The sequence below is a fragment of the Hypanus sabinus genome, chromosome X1, assembly GCF_030144855.1.
Source record: "Hypanus sabinus isolate sHypSab1 chromosome X1, sHypSab1.hap1, whole genome shotgun sequence".
Lineage (NCBI taxonomy): Eukaryota > Metazoa > Chordata > Chondrichthyes > Myliobatiformes > Dasyatidae > Hypanus > Hypanus sabinus.
Genome location: NC_082738.1, coordinates 16,188,850 through 16,209,683, shown reverse-complemented (window position 1 = coordinate 16,209,683; position 20,834 = coordinate 16,188,850). Strand labels below are relative to the sequence as shown.

The window sequence follows — 20,834 nt, the reverse complement described above, 5'->3', positions numbered from 1 at the left end:
TTCCTGGCTCACAAGGAAACAAAACTAAAATTTAAAATAGCTTACCTTTCCAGGCCCAGGTTGGGAATCCAAAATTGCTTCTCTGGGTTAACACCTTGGCTAGGACTGAATGAGATGATCATAGCCCATGGTATCCATTTTTTAAAGAAGTTCCCTACAGTCCACCAGTCAAAATTCGATAATGAGTCAAAAGGAGCAAGTTAAAATTTGAACCGACTAGTTCAGGTGAGGGGAATGTTAACTGGGCCACACAGCCAGTGTTGAAACCTGTCTCACAGCTTTTGAACTGAAAGCACTACATAAACTGGTCAACGCAGAGGACAGGATACTGACACAGCGGAAGGGCTCATTTTACAGTATTTACTCACTCATCAACATGACAGAGAAGTCAGGCTGTGCTGCTTTCATTACTATTGCATTTGAAACCAGCAGCTCTTGATTACAAATAATGGTGATGTACACAGAATGAGCTGCTTCTTGAAAATAATTAAAAAGATACAGGTGCCTGCCATTTAATTGCTTTATGACTAAACGGTTAAACCCTGTGGATACTTTTCCACTGTTTGCAATGTAATTAGCATTTGCCTGATCAAATAAATTTATGTGCACAACCTGGTTGGTTTCCTGAAATGCTGATCTTCAGTTTGATAATAGTATGGTGCCTTTGCCACACCTCTGCAGTGTGATCAAACTGCTGCCAATTTAACTCGCACAGGTACTGACAGAACAGTGCTCTTATCAGTAAATTACAAGAAATCACAATCACAAAGACAAAATCAACAGAATTAAGACTGCTTGCTTTACCAGTACTTAAGTGATTGGCTTTGTGTCCTATTGAATGAAGTAGGCCAAGCAGATTAATTTCTCAACCTTGTACCCAACAGAGTTACTCTTTCTTTTTATAGTATTGTGACCCAGGTCACCCTGCCTTGTGCAGCTGGATCCTGGACTTCCTGTCAGATCGCCAGCAGGTGGTAAGAGTGGGTCCCTCACCTCCACCCCTCTGACTCTCAGTACAGGAGCCCCTCAGGGCTGCATACTGAGTCCCCTCCTTTACTCTCTGTATACCCATGACTGTGTCGCCATCCACAGCTCCAATCTGCTAATTAAATTTGCCGATGACACTACATTGATTAGCTTCATCTCAAACAATAACGAGGTGGCCTACGGGGAAGAAGTCATCTCTCTGACATGGTGGCGTCAAAAAAACCTCTCCCTCAATGTCGCAAAAACAAAGGAGCTGTTTGTGGATTACAGGAGGAATGGAGACCAGCTAACCACTATTGACATCAATGGATCTGGGGTTGAGAGGGTGAACAGCTTTAAGTTCCTCAGCATCCACATCACCGGGGACCTCACGGGGACTGTACACACCAGCTGTGTGGAGAAAAAAAGCACAACAGCACCTCTTTCACCTCAGACGGTTGAAGAAGTTTGGTATGGACCCCAAATCCTAAGGACTTTCTACAGGAGCACAATTGAAAGCATCCTGACTGGCTGCATCACTGCCTGGTATGGGAACTGTACCTCCCTGAATCGCAGGACTCTGCAGAGAGTGGTGCGGACAGCCCAGCACATCTGTAGATGTGAACTCACCACTATTCAGAACATTTACAAGGTCACCCCAACCACAATCTATTCCAGCTGCTATCATCTGGGAAGCGGTACTGCAGCATAAAAGCCAGGACTAACAGGCTCCGGGACAGTTTCTTCCACCAGGCCATCAGACTGATGAACTCACGCTGATTTCAGTGTACTCTATATTACATTGACTGTTCTATTTATTATAAATTATTATAATTACTATGATTGCACATTTAGACGGAGACATAATGTAAAGATTTTTACTCCTCATGCATGTGAAGGATGTAAGAGATAAAGTCAATTCAATTCAATGGTCAGATATGGGGTAAATTGTACTGATAGTCCCACAGTAAAACTACAGCTAGTGTCAGCAACTTGAAGACCAAATCACGCAAAGGGGTTACTGAACCACACTGCAAGGGGTAAGTGGCTTATTTTTCACTTTGTCGTTCCTCTCCACGCCTTATGACACATTGGGCAGCAAGCTTGCTGTTTCTTTAGCACTTGTCTGTTGTTTACGAGGCCAAATTGCTAGCACGATGCTCAACCCAGCACGGATAGAAAGTGTGCAAGGAGCTGACCAGATTCAAACCAGGAACCACTTGCCTCAAAGTTCGGTGCAGATACCACTACACCACCAGCCGGCATTTTTTCCCCCACTTCAAAAAATATTAATTTATTTACATACAGTAGATTGAATATTGTTTTGAAATTAAATTACTTATTTAAGAATTTCTTTTGAATTATTTAAATGTTCTTCATCTGTACCTAATTATCTCTAATCATGAGACACTTAGGAACTGTTAAAGAAAACATCAGAAGACCATCATGTTGGTCTGTGGATGAGGCCTCAATTTCTGCCCTCTAATTTAGAGCACTGAACCTCGTAGAATGACCAAGGCAGCAGGGTTGGCAGGATACTTGTTGTCCCATCTCTGCAGAGGCAAGTGTGGCCATGGACATCCTGTGAATGGGTACTGCAATTTAGGCTCTGGAATAAATATTAGGCAAGACAACAGGGAAAACTCCTCTGCCTCTGTTCCCAATAGTGGTACAGGGTCTCTCACATTCTCCTGAGGGAGTAGGTAGGGCTTCAATTTAATGTCTCATGGGATAAAATATCACCTCCAAAAGTGCTGCACTCCTTCTTCACTGCATTGAAAACACAATAAGCAAGAGAGAGAAACAAAGGTGGACCAGGAGAATAAGGAAGATTCTGGTGACTGGAAATTAAAAACTGCAAATACTGGGAGTCTGAAATAAAAATCAAAAACTGTGATAATACTCATCAAGTCAGGCACCTAGCACTTTCTGAGACTATAGCAATGTCTCCTTGCTGTCACTATCACCTAGATTATATGCCCTGGTATTTTATGTAAATACTTTGAGCAATGCGTCAGGAAGATGGAAGATTTCACGTTTCCAAGATGGACAGGCAAGAAGGCCCTCCAATGGCAGGTAAATGGATCAAGCACTGACAATGACATCCTGATGTCCTAAGCTGACACAAAGTTGAATCAATGAGAGCAGGAATCTATGGACAAAGGTAAAGCTTGGCAAAACAGGTCACACACCCATCATTTTTGGTGGCACAGTGTGCCAGGGTACTTACAAGTTCAAGGCTGCGCGGGGCTGGAGGCACACAGATGGTCATTACCTGCAAAACACAATAAAGCTCAAAGGTTGAAGTCATTTGAAACAAATACAGGATGTGAACTGGCTCAGCAGCTAATTTGTTCTGCACATTTTATACTGTTAGCTCCATAATTCAATTTCTATGCTGTTGTCACACACCACTTTTGAGACTTGCTCCAATTTACATCAATCCTCTCCTAATACAAACTGGAGGCTTAGAAGCCAAAGCTTTGTGCAGTTTAAAATGGGGAAGCCAAGCTGAAAGGCCCAGGCATAGACCCTCTGAATAAAGCACAGTCTTAAGTTCAGAGTGCAGCCCAAGGCCGAGAACATTTGCTCACCATGCAAACCTGGGCTCAGGTCCAGGCAAGGTTGAATGAAATAGTGATTCAGTGACATCATACTTGGCATTTCAAAAGGTGTACATAGCAGAACAAAAAGAAGTTGTAAGAGAAGATCAGCTCCACAACTTTGAGGCTCACAGGAGACAACTGAGGAAGCAGTAAAGGTAAATAGCTGTTGATGCTAAATTTGAGAAGATGATCCATCAGCAGGTATTGACAGCCAGAATAAAGCATCACATCTGAGCACGTGTAGTGTGACACACACAGCCCAGGAACAATGAAAATACCATCAATACTTCAGAGTTTTTGTCTTGCAGTTTGATGTCAGGTGGATCAGGTGCAGAATAAATCTCCCTACACATTCTTCCAAAATCAAACCTGAACTTGAACCTGGGGCAAAACTCTGTATTGCTCAGAGCAATGCAGATTGTGTCCTGTGAGTGAAGTGAATGATTTTATGAATTCTGCACAACTTTGCATGCTGGCAGAAATTGGCACTGCTCCAACTTCTTTCCATTAAGCCCCTTAGAGTCAGCAGAGTGAGACTCCTGTTGCTTTTGATCCACAGGTAACTCTGGATTCAGAGCTGGAAGAACGATCGACTTTGCTTCCATTAAGTGTGGAAGCAGTCAGCCTCACTGTGGGTTTGCTCCTAAAACCAGTGACCCAAGCTTACTGCACCTCAAATAGATTTCTTGCATTTGGCTGTTTGGTCATTGATTCTAATTCAATAGCTGTTAAAAAGATTGACAGTATAAACTGTAGTCTCTGTTTATAGAAGCCTACATCTGTACATCCATCTACAGAACTTTAATAAGATGGAAAGCAAATCCAGACAGAGAGCTCTTTCAGTTCCAGTGTTTAATGTCTGACTCTCTCCACCTGGCTTGGCTTCATTTCACACAATCACTGAGACAAGCCCCTTTAAATCTCCACCCTGGGTGTTCTCCAATTAATTTCTGTTACCTCTAAAACAGACTATTGCTAACACACTCCTGGCTGACTTCCCACCTTTCCAAAACAGTCACTTGACTAAAATGCTGTGTCCAATGTCCTATTCAGCTGTCACCCCACACTTGCTGATCCATTCTGGTCCTGGTCATGACTCAAGGGTAACATTTTCATCTTGATAATCAATTCCCTCCAGGGCCTTACTCCTCATATCTCTGGTTCAAACTGCCTTTCATCTCTGCACTTTCCTAATTCTGTTTCTTTTAACATCTCTAGTTTTAATCACTCCACCACTGGCGGCTATGCCATGATTTGCCTGGGCCCTACCTGAGCCCTGGAATTCCCTCCCTAAACCTCTCCAACTCTCTCATACTTTCTCCTACTTAAAATCGATCACTGTAAATGAGCATTTGCCACACATCCTGATATCTCCCTATGTGCCTCAGTGTCATTCCTTACTTTGCCAAGGCTGCTGGTAAGAGCCTCGGGATGTTTCACTAACTTAAAGGTGTCATGTAATTAAGGTTGTTTTGTTGATATTGAATCCTCTGGTTGTTAATGAAAAAACTGGTGAGCTCAGTTCTCTGGAATTATGGGCAGGGTGGGGAGAGGTGTTCAATGATGAACTTTGTTGAAATTCTTCCCAAAACGATGAGCACTGTTATTAGAGTCGGGGTTTATCTCAACGCACTTCCCAGAAACCACAAATCTAAAGTATAATTTGCTAGTTTTTGTACTGGATTAGAGTTCCATATTTTGACCAACCTCTCTTTTGTGGTCCCTAGATCTCCGTTTAGTTATGTCCTTTGTACTCAAACATACTTTACTGAAATTTAAAGTCCCCTCCAAAAAACTGCATTTGAATAAATCTGTGAACTTTCAATTAAAGGATTTTTCTGCAAAGTCCTCAACTCTGCTTCTGACATAAACAGGATCCTACTCAAAGGAAGGAGCTAACATGTTAAGAATCAAAATCAGTAAATCAGATTTAATCTGTGCCTTGAACCTTCAAATCATGAAGAGTAACTTCCCTTCAGGCGATGCACACTAACTTAATCAAAGAATGTTGCAACTGCCACAGCTAAATCTACTATAAACCTGAAATTGATTAGGGCCTTAAACATATTCCAACACTGATACATTATAATCCGTAGAGAAAGTAGTTTAGCCTTTCCAAGCAAATATCCAGTCATCATTTTACATAGATCATGGAGAGGTGCTAAATACTTTTTTTACAAAAGGATATCTTCACACAATGGCTAATGGTCCCAATGACCACTTATGTTGATCACATCCACAATGCAGGTTGACTTTAAATTTATTGCAGATTTAGCATCAAGGTTGTACAGTATATGTTGACATATATGTACTTTGATAATAAATTTACTTTGAACTCTGATATTATTTTGAAGGGAACATAAGGGCATCTATATCATCCCAAGCTGTTTTCAGATCGTATCTTGAGCTACAAGCTGTTACAGTGTAAACTTTGACCTTCCTTGTTGTTGCAAGGCAATACCACCATAGCATTCACTCTGTACTGCACCTTTGGTACTTCCTGTATGTTCCTGAAAGGCTATACCTCCATACCTCTGGTCACCTCACTACAGGAAGGATGTGGATACTATAGCGAGAGTGCAGAGGAGATTTACAAGGATGTTGCCTGGATTGGAGAGCATGTCTTATGAGAATAGGTTGAGTGAACTTGACCTTTTCTCCTTGGAGCGACAGACTATGAGAAGTGACCTAATAGAGATGTATAAGATGATGAGAGGCATTGATCATGTGGATAGTCAGAGGCTTTTTCCCAGGGCTGAAATGGTTGCCACAAGAGGACATAGTTTTAAGGTCAACACGAGGAAATCTGCAGATGCTGGAAATTCAAACAACACACATGAAATGCTGGTGGAACACAGCAGGTCAGTCAGCATCTATAGGGAGAAGCACTGTTGACGTTTCGGGCCTGACAAAGGGTCTCGGCCCGAAACGTCGACAGCTCTTCTCCCTATAGATGCTGACTGACCTGCTGCGTTCCACCAGCATTTCGTGTGTGTTGCATAGTTTTAAGGTGCTTGGAAGAAAGTACGGGGGGATGTCAGAAGTAAGTTTTCCCACCCAGAGAGTAGTGGCTGCGTGGAATGGGCTGCCAGCGACAGTGGTAGAGGCGGATACAATAGGGTCTTTTAAGAGACTATCAGATACATGGAGTTCAGAAAAATAGAGTGTTATGTGTTAGGGTAATTCTAGGTAGTTTCTAGAGTTGGTTACATGGTCGGCACGACATTGTGGGCTGAAAGGCCAGTAATCTGCTGTAGATTTCTATGTTCTGTGTTCTTTCAATGCCTTTTATGGCTGCTCGATCCAACCTTGTTTCTTTGCAGTAATTTGTGCTGAAATCAAATTCTTTTCTTCCTCTGTGTATCTTTACCCTTTCCCTCATGAAGAAATGAAAATGTGAGACTCATCAATGTCAAGACCGTTACCAATAACCAATAAAATTCCTGCAGTCCAGTTGGGGCATGATAGACACATATAGACCAAACTGGCTAAGGACTTCCTTCCTGGAAGAACCAAGTGGATTTTGCTTTAATTTAATAATTTTTCAGAATCTTGAAGTTGCTGCATTAGTTGCACTTGAGAAAGTAGTGGTGAGCCTTCCTGAACCTTATGAAAATACTTCCACAGTGATGTTGGAGAGAGTTCCAAGATTCAGATCCAGTGATGATGAAGGACCAGCAATATACACTCAGTGTCCACTTTATTAGGTTCAGGAGTGGAACCTGGTGTGGTCTTCGGCTGCTGTAGCCTATCCACTTCAAGGTAGGCATGTTGTGTATTCAGAGATGCTCTTTTGCACACCACTGTTGTAGTGCGTGGTTATTTGAGTTACTATCGCCTTCCTGTCAGCTCGAATCAGACTGGCCATTCTCCTCTGACCTTTCACATTAACAAGGCATTTTCATCCACAGAACTGCTGCTCACTAGATGTTTTTTTGTTTTTGCACTATTCTATGTAACCTCTAAAGATTGTTGTGCGTGAAAATCCCAGGAAGTCAGCAGTTTCTGAGATACTCAAACCATCCTGCCAACAATCATTCCACAATCAAGTCATTTAAGTCACATCTCTTCCCCATTCTGATGTTGTTCTGCACAATGACTGAACCTCTTAATGACTTCAGAATCAGAATCAGGTTTATTACCACCGGCATGTGATGTGAAATTTGTTAACTTAGCAGCAGCAGTTCAATGCAATACATAATCTAGCAGAGAGAAAAAAATAAATGAATCTTATTCAGTATACCTTATACAGTATATTGTATAGATTAAAAATTGTGCAAAAAAACAGAAATACTATATTTTTTTTTTAAAAAGTGAGGCAGTGTCCAAGGGTTCAATGTCCATATAGGAATCAGAGGGGAAGAAGCTGTTCCTAAATAGCTGAGTGTGTGCCTTCAGTCTTCTGTACTCCTACCTACAGTGAGAAAAGGGCATGCCCTGGGTACTGGAGGTCCTTAATAATGGATGCTGTCTTTCTGAGATACCGCTCCTTGAAGATGTCCTGGGTACTTTGTAGGCTAGATGGAGCTGACTAATTTTATAACCCTAGGCAGCTTCTTTCGGTCCTGTGCAGTAGCCGCCCCCCCCCCCCCATACCAGACAGTGATGCAGCCTCTCAGAAGTTTTTGAGTGTATTTGTTGACATATCAAATCTCTTCAAACTCCTAAAAAAAGGATAGCCGCTGTCTTGCCTTGAATATGTTGAGACCAGGTTAGATCCTCTGAGATCTTGACACCCAGGAACTAGAAACCGCATATTTTTATGCATTGTGTTGTTGCCACATGATTGGCTGATTAGATATTTGCATTAATGAGCAGGTGCACTGGTGTACCTAACAAAGTGGCCACTGAGTACACTTCCAAGTAGGAAGGGCAACCAGCAGAGATTAGTGTGCTTATGCACAAGCTACCTTGTCCTTCTTACTTCTAGAAGATGTAGATTTAAGGGAACAAATCAAATGGTTAAAGACCAGCTTCTGTGATATTGGAGATTCCAGGAAGAAACAGATGATCATCTACTTGGCACTAATGTGGTCATAAATGCTACAGTCTATTCTTTAGCCTTCACATTCTAGACCCTACCACAATCGAACATCCTCCTCCCTTTAGTTATTTAATTGTCCACAACCATTTACAATTTGATAAGAGCATTTATCTATTGTGAGATCACATAGTTGTCTATTGTATTCATGCAGGTTAGACTCTCATCAGGGTCATCCCTCGATACTAATGGTCAGCAATACAGCAGGTCATGCAGTATCTATGGAGGAAAATGTACAGTCGATAGTTTGTGCTGAGACTCTAATCAGGACTGAAAAGAAAGGGGGCAGAGGGAAGAGATCAGAATAGCAGCCCACTGCCTGTCCCTTGATCTTGCTTGTTTGCTCACACCTCACCACTCCCCACCCCCACCTCACCTTGACTGAGCAGGCCAAGCAGCAGCTATGGATGCAAGAGGTTTAAGTCTGCATTGAGGCCATCTGGTTGGAGACTCCCAAGACAGAATGTGAGGTGTTTCTCTCCCAACCTGCGTCTGACCTCATTCTGATGGCCTTCTCACCTCCTTCCCTTTATTCCATGGTCCACTGGCTTCTCCAGCAGATTCTTTCTTCTTCATCCCTTTACTTCTTATACCTATCACCTCCTAGCTTCTCACAGAACCCCTTCCATCTCCCCTCCCCCACCCATCCACCTTCCTCACCACCTGGTCTCAGCTATCATTTTGTACTCCTCCCCAACCCCACCCTCTCATTTTTGCTTCCGCCCCCTTCCTTTCCAGTCCTGATGAAGGATCTCAGCCCAAAATGTCGACTGTTTATTTCCCTCTATATACGCAGGAAAACAGCATCCACCATTAAGGGCCCCTACCATCCAGGCCATGCTCTCTTCTCACTGCTGCTATTAGGAAGAAGGTACAGGAGCCTCAGGACCCACACTGCCAAGTTCATGAACAATTATTGCCCCTCAACCATCAGGCTCTTGAACCAGAGGGGATAACATCACTCAACCCATCACTGAACTGTTCCCACAACCTATGGACTCACTTTCAAGGATTCTTCATCTAATTTTCTCAATATTTATTGTTTATTTATTTGTTTGTTTGTTTATTATCATTTTTTCTTCTCTTTCTTTTTGTATTTGCACAGTTTGTTGTTTTTTTTGCACGCTGGTTGTTTTCTGTTTTCTGTCCTATTGGGTGAGATCTTCCATTGATTCTATTGTGTTTCTTGTAGTTAATGTGATTGCCCACAAGAAAATGAATCTCAGGGTTGTATATTCAAAAGGTTCAAATGTTCAATTATTATCAAAGTATACAACTCTGAGATTCTTCTTCACCAGATAGCCACAAAACCAAGAGAAAAGAAAGAACGGCAACATGATCATCAACCCCCAAACCCCCCCCACACACAAAATGGAACAAGAACATCAGCCCCCAAATCCCCCTCCTCCAGTAAAAAAAAACAAAACGCAACAAGAAGCAACATGAAGATTGACCCCCCCCAGACCCCCTTCTCCTGGACAAAACACACAAGAACATTAACCCCAAATCCCCCTCTCCCACACAAAAAAACAAACAAAACACAACAAGAACATTGACCCCCAAACCTCCCTCCCCCTGCACAAAAGACACAAGAACATCGACCCCCAAATCCCCCTCTTCCACACAAAAAACAGAAAGAGCAGACGACAAAAAAACCTACAAAATATAAAAAGCAATAAGTCTGAAAAGGAAGTCCATAAACCATAGCCTAAATCCATATCCATCTCCAAAATGCAGAAAAAATTACTTTGAACTTTAATCTGCCAAGTTCCTTCAACATCTGCAAAATGTCTTGTGTCTTGATAGGAAGGGTGGAATGAGGGTCATGCTAGGTCATGGATTTACAGGTTGTGAGAGTGAACATTTCTGCTGCTGCTGATGGTCCACAGCACCTTGTGTGAATGTCCAGTTTTGAGTAGCCAGATGTGTTCTAAACCTACCCTATTTAAAATGATGGCAGTTCCTCAGTGTGAAGACAGGGCTAAATCTCCACAAGGACTGTGCACTCATCATTTTTACTAAAGCTGTTATGGACAGATGCTTCTATCACTGAAAGATTGGTGAGATAGGTTTATCCCTTATATTGATTCACTCAGTGCATGCCTTGACAACAATCTGGTAGCTTTATGGCTATGATTAGTGATTCCAGTTTCTTTTCTTAAATTTCAAATGTATTAACTGAATTTAAATTCTCCAGCTGCAGCGGTGGGTTTAAAACTCAATAATCCAGACATCTAGGGATTAACATAGTAAATTAGCTACAATGCAACTGTCCTCCCAAAGTTGAGTAACAAGCACAGATGTTTTTAAGGGGAAGTTAGTTAGCTAGCAGGTGAAAGAGAAAGGAAGGAAAGAATAGAGGAATGGGGTGACTGGAAGTATACAGGATATATCTGATGCATTATTCCCCTCCCCTCAAAACCTCCAAACCATTAAGTTGATTGCCTCCCTCCATCCACAATGAAAGCTACCTGGTTGTGAAATTCTGCAGCAAGTACTATATAATCCTATCACTGTTTCTCTTCACTGGTCTTCCTGCTGATTAGGATGTAATAGTTCCAAAACAGTGTTTTACCACTGATAGTGCAAATCTGAATGACTTGCTTTCTTGACCTGAATGACTAAAGCATGATCAATGTTGCCTATTAATCCTTTCAAATTCAAACGATATGCAGTAGGAGGACCAATGGCTCTTGTCTGAGCCCCAGAGAAGAGACCAAAGTAGGAAAATGATGTCTACAAAGAACAGCATTCAAGCTAGTACCTAACTTTGCTGCTGTGTCCTAACACACAGTCATTATCATTCACCCTTATGTTCACTGATTCACTACAGCTCTCAATTAAGCAATGTCTCCATTTAAAAATTCTCACCCACCTTTCAAATTCTTCCCTAGTCTTACCCCTCTCTGTCTTTAATTTCCTTCAGCCTTCTATCCCTCTAAGATGTCCAAGATATTCCAACTTTAGTCTCATGGTCATCTCTGGCCCTTATCACTCAACCACTGATAGTGCTGGCTCTGGAATTCTCTCTAAACATCTCCATCTCTCTCCATACTCCTGCTTAAAGTTTCCTTTACTGACTAACCTTTTGATTGTTGCTCCAATATTTCCTCATGTGGCTTAGTGTTAATTTATGTTTAAAAATCACTCTTGGAAAACATCCTGGGTGCTTTGCTAATGTTAAAGGTTCTGCATAAAATGCAAAGTATCTGCTTAAGTTCTAACAGGAACCCCTGCTTGCACCTGGCATTTCTAACCCTTGGCCAGATCACCCAAGGAACCTGTTAGTGCGCACACTCAGAATCAGAATCAGAATCAGGTTTATTATCACCGGCATGTGACATGAAATTTGTTAACTTAGCAGCAGCAGTTCAATGCAATTCATAATCTAGCAGAGAGAGAAAAGTAATAATAATAATAAAATAAAATAAAACATAATAATAAATAATGAAGTAAATCAATTATGTATATTGAATAGATATAAAAAATGTGCAAAAACAGAAATACTGTTTATTAAAAAAAAAGTCAGGTAGTGTCCATATCCAGACTCCACACTCCAGACTGATGTTCTGAATGGGTTAGTTTCTTGGTGTGCCAAGTGATGGAGCACAATGAGCTGAATGAACTCCTCCTGGGCCATCGCTATATGATCACTGACTAGCAATGAGTTCATCATTTAGCCTATGAAATACTTAGTGTTACAGAGAGATACAGATTGGAAACAGACCCCTCAGACTGTCCATTCCCCATGTCTGATATTATAATTTTCAATTTTGAACTGCTGGGGTTGCTGGGGTCATTGCAACCTGGATTTTTGGGCTCCCAGCCTTTCATGAAATTACGGTAATACGAATGTGTACTGTTTAGTTTATGGAATTGGCTATGGGCTATTGCTCCAGGGACATGTGTATGAATCCCACCATGGTAGCTGGTAGGCATGAGACTACTGGATTATTGTGAGAACTCATATGGTTTACTAATGTCCTTTCATGTAGGAACTCTGTCCTGACCTGGTCTATATGTGACCTCAAAATGACCACTATAGTTGACCCTTAATTGCCTCAGTTCTGGAGCAATTGGGGATAAACAATATATGCCAATAATGTCCATATCATGTGAACAAACACAAAAAGATGAATTTTTATGACTGTTTAATTAATATAATTTGAATATCCCAGCTGCCGTGGTGGTATTTGAACTTGTGTTTCTGGGTTATGATTCCAGTACTTAATCACTCAGCTGTCAAATAAACAATATTCTCAGCTATCTGAATATGGCCAGAAGGACTGCAAACATCCAAGACAATTAACAGCTGAACAGGAAGAGATACAACAAGAAAAGTCAGTCACACAGTCAGGATTAAAAATTCACAAAAAGCAAAACACTACAGATGCTTGAAATCTGAAATAAAATTAGGGTTCCAGGAATAAAGCAAAACAGGCTGCATCTATGGAGAAAGTAACATGGTAAAATTGGACAAATGGGTTCTAATGGAAGTTTATTAACTCAAAACATTAATTTTGTTTTGTTATTCACAACCTGCTGCTTGGCCTGCTATATATGTAGAAATCCAGAAGGGTAGTAAGTTACTAGAGCAGATTATCCAACTGTTTATTCTCTTTATTTATTATATTCAATTTATTCTCTTTGAATAAATATCAGTCAGATCACAAGCTCCACTCATGATGTTGTTATGAAGTTGCTGGGGTTATTGTGACATCTTCCCTGCCCCATTACCATCTATCCCCCCCCACCCCCAACACACACATAGAACTATCTTCCCAAGTCAAGCTCTGTGCAAAGCCAATTACAATTGGCATTGAGATTCTGAAATAGAAGGACAGACTCTAAGCAAGTTAGCTGTATTTTGCGGCACACTCCTAATCCAACTCTGCCATGAAAGCAAACATTTGTTGATTTGATAACCCAAAGATATATTACCCAAAGTCATTTACACAGGAAAGGAGGAAATATATCAGCAAAGCAGGATGCACCTATAACAAAAATCATTCAGCTCTCTTACGAGCAACTACTATCTCGCACAGTCGATGGACAAAGGTAGACTGCTCACTGCTGAAGCTGGGGATGGTGTAATGTCCGCACAGGGTCCAGTAACTAATTGCACTCGTGTGCTGGGCCCATGACAGGTCCACAGAAATGAGAACATTGAGGGATTTAAATTTGCTGATCCTTCAATAAGGATTGACTTATAGACCTCTGATTTCCTCCTTTGAAGTCAGTACTCAGCCCCTTGGTCTTGCTGACATTGAGTAACAGGTTGTTGTTACGGCACCACTCAGCCAGATTTCCAGTCTGCCTCCTATTTGCTGATACATCACTACTGTTGATTCATCCTGTGACAGTGGTGTCATCAGCAAACTTGAATATGGCATTGGAGCTGTGCTTAGCCACACAATCTTAAGTGTAAATCGAGCAGAGTAGAGGGCTAGGCATACAGTTTTGTGGTTCATCTGTGCTGATGGAGATTGTGGAGGAGATACTGTTGCCAATCCAAACTGACAAGAGTCTGCAAGTGAGGAAATTAAGAGTCCAATTGCACAGGGAAATATTAAGGCCAAGGTCTTGAAGCTTATTGATTAGTTCTGAGAAGATTATGGTATTGAATACTGAGCTGTAATCAATAAAGAGCATCCTGATGTACGCATGTACGAATCTGCTGTCCAGATGTTCCAGGGTTGAGTGAAGAATCAATGAGATGGCACCTACTGAGAACGTTGCTCCAGTAGCCAAATTGGAGAAGATCCAAGTCACTTCTCAGGCAGGAGTTGATCACCAACCTCTCAAAACACTTCAACACTGTGGATGTAGATACAATGGGACAATAGGCATTGAGGCAGGTTATCACGTTCTTCTTAGGCACCAGTATAAGTGAAGTGTACCTCAGACTGTCGAAGAGAGAAGTTAAAGATCTCAGTGAACACTCCAGTCAGTTGATCAGCAAAGGTCTGTAGTACTTGGCCAAGTACCCCGTTTGGCCTGGATGATTTCTGTGGGTTCATTTGCCTGAAGGATGCTGTCACGTCAACCTCAGTGACTAATATTACAAGTGTATCGAGGGCTGTGGGAGATTGTGATTGTCCCTCCATGCTTTGACAGTCAAAGCGAGTATAGAAGGCATTGAGTTCATCTGGAAATGAAGCCTGTTGTTGCCTTTGTCACTTGATTTTACTTTATAAAAGGTGATACCATTCAAGCCCTGCTACAACTGTTGAGCATTCTTCATTGTTTCAAGTTTAGTCCAGAATTGCCACTCCACCCGTGAAATGGCTTTCCAGAGAATCAGCTTTCAGCAGGAATCACAAGACAGTGATGGTGAAGTGGCATTACATGGAATTTACAAAATGCAAATGTACCATCTGAAGGTAAAACAGACATTTTCCCCAAAACACCACAGATCTTTTCAACACCTCAACCTATGATCCGAATTCTGACCACAAGATGGCAGATTCAAGTCAACTACAACTTTAGGAGCAACACACACAAAATGCTGGAGGAACTCAGCAGGCTAGGCAGCATCTATAGAAAAAAGTACAGTCAACGTTTCAGGCCGAGACCCTTCAGCAGGATTGGAGAAAAGAAGCTGAGGAGTAGATCTAAAAGGTGGGAGGAAGGAAGAAAGAACTGCCAAGTGATGGGAACCGCCTGGGAGGGGGAGGGGTGAAGTAAAGAGCTGGGAGGTTGATTGGTGAAAGAGATACAGAGCTGGAGAAGGGGAATCTGATAGAGGACAGAAGGCCATGGAAGAAAGAAAAGGGCGGTGATGGGCAGGCAAGGAGATAAGGTAAGAGAGGGAAATAAGGATGGACGATGGTCAAGGGGGAGGGGGACATTATTAAAGTTCAAAAAAATCGATGTTCATGCCATCAGTTTGGAGGCTACCCAGATGGGATACAAGGTATTGTTCCTCCAACCTGTATGTGGCCTCATTGCAACAGAAAAGGAGACCATGGATTGACGTATCAAAATGGGAATGGGAAGTGGAATTAAAACAGGTGGGAGATCCCACTTCTTCTGGTGGATGGAGCACAGGTACTCGGTGAAACGGACTCCCAATCTAGATTGGGTCTCCCCAATATACAGCAGGTCATACCAGACACAGTATATGACCCCAACAGACTCAGGGTGAAGTGTCGCCTCACCTGGAAGGACTGTCTGGGGCCCTGAATGGTGGTGAGGGAGGAGGTGTAGGGGCAAGTGTGGCACTTGTTCCGCTTGCAAGGTTAAGTGCCAGGAGGGAGATCAGCGGGGAAGGATGAATGGACAAGGGCATAATACCCCCCTCCTTCACCATTCCCCATCCCCTTTTCCCTCTCTCACTTTATCTCCTTGCCTCCCTCTGCTGGTCCTCCCCCTTTTCTTTCTTCCATGGCTTTCTGTCCTCTCCCCGACCCTGTATCTCTTTCACCAATCAACTTCCCAGTTCTTTACTTCATACCTCCCCCTTTCAAGTTTCGCCTGTCACCTTGTGTTTCTCTCTCCCCACCTTTTAAATCTATTCCTCAGCTTTTTTCTCCAGTCCTGCTGAAGGGTCTCAGCCCAAAACATCAACTGTACTCTTTTCCATAGATGCTGCCTCACCTGCTGAGTTCCTCCACCATTTCGTGTGTGTTGCTTCAACCTGAAATGTTAATTTTTCTCTCTTCCTACACATACAGCCTGACTTGCTCAGTATTTCCAGTATTTTTTTTTATTTTAGGTTTTCCAGCATCCACAATGTTTTTGAATTTGATTCACTTGATGAATTTTCAACTGAAACAGACACAACAGGCCAAGTGGCTTTCTGTTCATAGATTTTCTAAAATTCAATACTTGTGCATTCCAGGAGTTCATAGTAAGGGCTTGAAGTGTATTCCTAACACTATGCTACTGTACAATACCACAGTGGTTCTGTTATTGGACGAGTAAGCAACAAACTCGAGACTTGAGTTCAAATTCCAACATACCAGCTGAGGAATTTAAATTCATTTGCTTAAATAAATGTAGAACATAAAAAGCTAGAATCAATAGTTATGCTGAAATGTGGAGGGTTTGAAAAGTCATTAATCTAAATGTATTTGAAATCCCTCACTTTGCTAATTTACTGGCGTTGTTAACTTGTTTGGAATATATGGGTAAAGACAGAGCAGAGAGGAATTCCAGTTGTATGCCAAGACTATTAAGACTATCAGTCTGATTGTTGTGTTCTGCATAGCAAGATCTCACAAGTGGCAAGAAGATGGCTGACTAACTTGTTTTTATTAATGTGGCCATTAATGAGAGTCAAGTGTTCTCCAAGATACAAGAACATAAGAAATAACAGCAGGAGAAGGCCATTCAGCCCCTTGAACCTACTTCACAATTCATAAAGACAGGGACTGCCGAGCTGGGAAAGCAGCCTCTTGGCATTGGGAGGAGGCTGTGGAGTTCTCCTGCAGCTCTATTGGTACCATGTGGTGTGCAGTTCCAAAAGGAGAGCACAAAGCAAAGGGATTTGCCTAAAGAATAGCACACTTGACAATGCTGCCCTCAGCAATGGGCTCAAATATCATTGTGATTTACAGGCCTCCTGTTGTCTCTTGTTATATTCCCAGATGAACAATACCGAGTCTTAAATTTTACACTTCTCTCCTTGACTGACACCAGCAGAGACTAGAACCTGGTAATTTTCTGGAGTCTATGACTTGATGCATTACAAAGCCTTCATTTTCCAGCCGGTTATCAGTTTGCTATGTTTGGATATATAGAGTGTAATCTAATCTTCCAAAACGAATTATAAACTCTGAGACAGCCTGTTGAGAAACAGGTAATGCTTTAAAAAATACATTCTTTGAAAATTTCATTTGCTTTATCCAGCCCCCAGCTAGAGGTGCCTGGAGGAGTAAGCTGGGCCTGCAAACCATATGATCTCATCCCTCCTCAGTATTCAGCATCCTGGCTCTATCTTCTCCAGCAGCAGCTGGACTTATTCACTTTGAACATGCACAGCTTGACATTTCCAGAATTTCCAGGGGAAGAGCAAGATTTTTAAACTGGGCCATAACTGGAGAGGGTTCCAAGGAATGGGTCATCAACCTTCCCTCATTGCAGCAGCTATTTTTTTTACACAAAATTATCAGTGTAAACATCAGTTTCCTCTCCCCTGTCCTCTCTATAATGGTTGACAGGCCTGGAAGCCTTATGACTGCAGGTTAGCCTGTAGCTATAAGGAGTCAAGATAGTTGGTCAGTGGCTCTTTGAAAGGTGTGTGTGTCACGATAGGATCTGTTACATTCATTTAAGGCTGTCATAATGTGCTTAACACCCATTGGACTACTTTGCCAGTGTAGTTCAAGACAATGTGACAGCTAGTTTGTACACAGCAAGATCCATATGCAGCAATACGACAGAATGACCCAGATTAACTGTTTTAGGGATGTGCTGACCAGGTCACTAAGCCCAGTGGAGTCCAATCGAGCTTCATCCTAGAGACGCTGCTGGTGACAAAACAGAAAGATGCATTTTTCCCACCCCACCAGAGAGATTGTTTCAGAATCCGAATCACTTTATGGCCAGTATGTGAAGCATGCCAGAATTGATTGCATTTCAGTGCCAAGCATAAAACACAGGACAGCACCATAACAGACAACACAATAGCAACCAACAGTTTACAGGACAATAGTGCAAATAGTCATGAGCAGTCAACAAGTAGCAGAACGGTCACATGCACAAACATCTTAAATAAACGTGAACACACAAACAGACTCAATAATTATCAACAGAACAAGGAGAGCAGGAAAGAGCATTTAACGGATGTTGTGCAGGGACAGTTAGAGTATTACACCTGAGTGAATTTTGTTGAGAAGCTGGACCGCTACAAGAAAGAAACTTCAGAGAGGATGTGTAGCCCTGGTGGTGATCAACTTGCAGCGTCTCCCCGATGGCAATTTGGTGAATAGGTGTGACTGTTATGGTGGGTGGAGTCAGCAGTAAATTTTTCAGCTCTTTTCTTTGTCCTGTCAATGAACAGGTCTCCTAATATCAGTAATTTTCTCTAATGAGTGGCTCACTGCAATCTGGACTTGGAGAGTGAGGAGGTGGCGGACGTAGAGTGATAGAGGTGGTCACAACACTGTAGACGATGGCTGAATAAAAATTCATCAGGATACACCCTGAGACGTTAAGTTTCCTAAGCTGGTGCAGGAAAAGCAATCTCCGCTGGGCTTTCCTCGTGATGAGTGTAATGTGCCTGTCCCACTTCAATGTATTTATAGGTAATGGTAGACCCCAGAAGTTTGAATGACTTAACCCCAGACACAGCCTGACCATTAACTTCCAAGGGGGGTGTGGGGGAGGCAAGTAGGGGGTTGTCAGCAGAAGTCAATCCTCGTTTCCACTGTCTTGATAGCATTAAGCTCCAAGTTGTGACGAGCACACCATCACACTATGCTACAAGATGGTCTACCTCTGGTTTGGCTCCGATTACAATTTATTCTTGTGGTGAACTACATATACCTGTCTGGACACACCCCCTGCTGACTGCTCCTGTGGCCCCTCCCACAGACCCCGATATAAAGGCGATTGAGGCCTGAGCCTGGCCCTCATTCTCCAGGATGTAGTATGGTGGTCACTCACTGCTGGTTCCTTCTTCCAGTCAATAAAAGCCGATATCTCGACTTCACGTCTCAGAGAGAGTTATTGATGGTGCATCATTTTTATTGACTGGAAGTTTTAAAACATGGAAAGCGTTTTACGTCCGGAAAGATTGGATTTGGACCCCCAAGACCCTGAAGCAGCTCTTGCCTTTGAACTCTGGCTTGCATGCTTCCAATCATACTTGGAGGAGGTTAATGCAACTGAACCCGCTGTTATACACCGAATTCTCCTCTCAAAGGTCACCCCGAAAGTTTACTCACTTATCAGAGGCCTGCCGACCTACGAAGGGGCACTGGACACCCTCAAAAGACAGTACCTGCGGCCGGTGAACACCGTCTACGCAAGACATCGCTTAGCTACGCGATGACAGCGGCCTGCAGAGTCGAGCACCCAGTTTCTCCAAGCCCTACAGACACTCGTGCGAACTTGCGACTGCAAAACTCTCACGGCGGAACAGCATGCGGAACTTTCACCCCGAAGTTTACTCACTTATCAGAGGCCTGCCGACCTACGAAGGGGCCATATCTGGGCCAATGCATCAAATAAGCAGAGGGATCTCAGTGCTGGGGTGCCACCATCTTTTGCAAAATGTGACTTGAAAAGTTGTGGAGTAAATGAAGATTAAGCCTTTGCCTGAAGATGCATTAATCATTAAAATGCACATTTTTTTTCATCTCTAGAATGTTGCTTTTAAGTGAAACTAGAAACAGTTCAGACAGGTTATACATTCCCAGTCACTCATATGTTGTGGCCTTTTGAACTATATATCATCAAACTCCAACATCTGGAACTGATAATAATGTTCCAATTAGAATAAATAACATAATAGGAATTGGGGATGATATCAGGAATGCAAAACACATTTGATTGATGGTTACTTGGCTAGATCTGGCCATGTGTCAGTACTTGGAGTGCAGCAGTTTGGGTTTTGATTACTATCTATAATATTTCAGTCATCTCTTGGATATTTTAATTTCCTTCACTCATTTTGAGAAGTTTTCTTTTTCCGCAATGGGAGCTTTTCCTCAGTAAAATACCATTCATCAACCAATGTACAACTTGGTAGGGTCTGCAGATGAGGCTCCTCAAAGCAGGCTTGGCAGTACTTGTCCTACTTGTAGGTAAGGACCTCACTTCAGATTCCAGTCTCATGAAATTCTGACAGGGCTTGATTGGACAAGTGTAAATGTTCCCTGAACTGGAATTAAGTCTCAGAACTTTGCTAATTTTGATTTATAAAAAATATCATTCACTTAAGTGCAGTTAAGAGTTCACCATATTAATGGTGTTGTCAAGGAAAAGACTTGCCTGACTAATCTGTTGGAGGGAGTAACAAGCAGGATAGACAAAGGAGAATCAGCTAATGCTGTGTATTTGGATTTTCAGAAGGTCTTTGACAAGGTGTCACACATGAGACTCTTTAACAAGATAAGAGCCCATGGCATTACAGGAAAGATACTAGCATAGATAAAGCAGTGACTGATTGGCAGGAGGCAAAGAGTGGGAATAAAGGGAGCCTGTTCTGGTGGCTGCCAATGACTAGTGGTGTTCCACAGGGATCAATGTTGGGACCGATTCTTTTTACATTA

The 20,834-nt window shown here is 42.3% G+C and overlaps 1 protein-coding gene across 7 annotated transcripts in view; it reads right to left on the bottom strand.

Moving 5' to 3' along the window:
- Nucleotides 1-20,834, bottom strand: part of LOC132384632 (tensin-2-like) — a 259,306-nt gene that overhangs the window by 99,334 nt on the left and 139,138 nt on the right. For all 7 annotated transcript variants that reach the window (XM_059955932.1, XM_059955933.1, XM_059955938.1 and 4 more), the window contains one exon: nt 3,197-3,241. In XM_059955932.1, the coding sequence (XP_059811915.1) occupies nt 3,197-3,241 (45 nt within the window). The remainder of the gene's footprint in view (nt 1-3,196; nt 3,242-20,834) is intronic.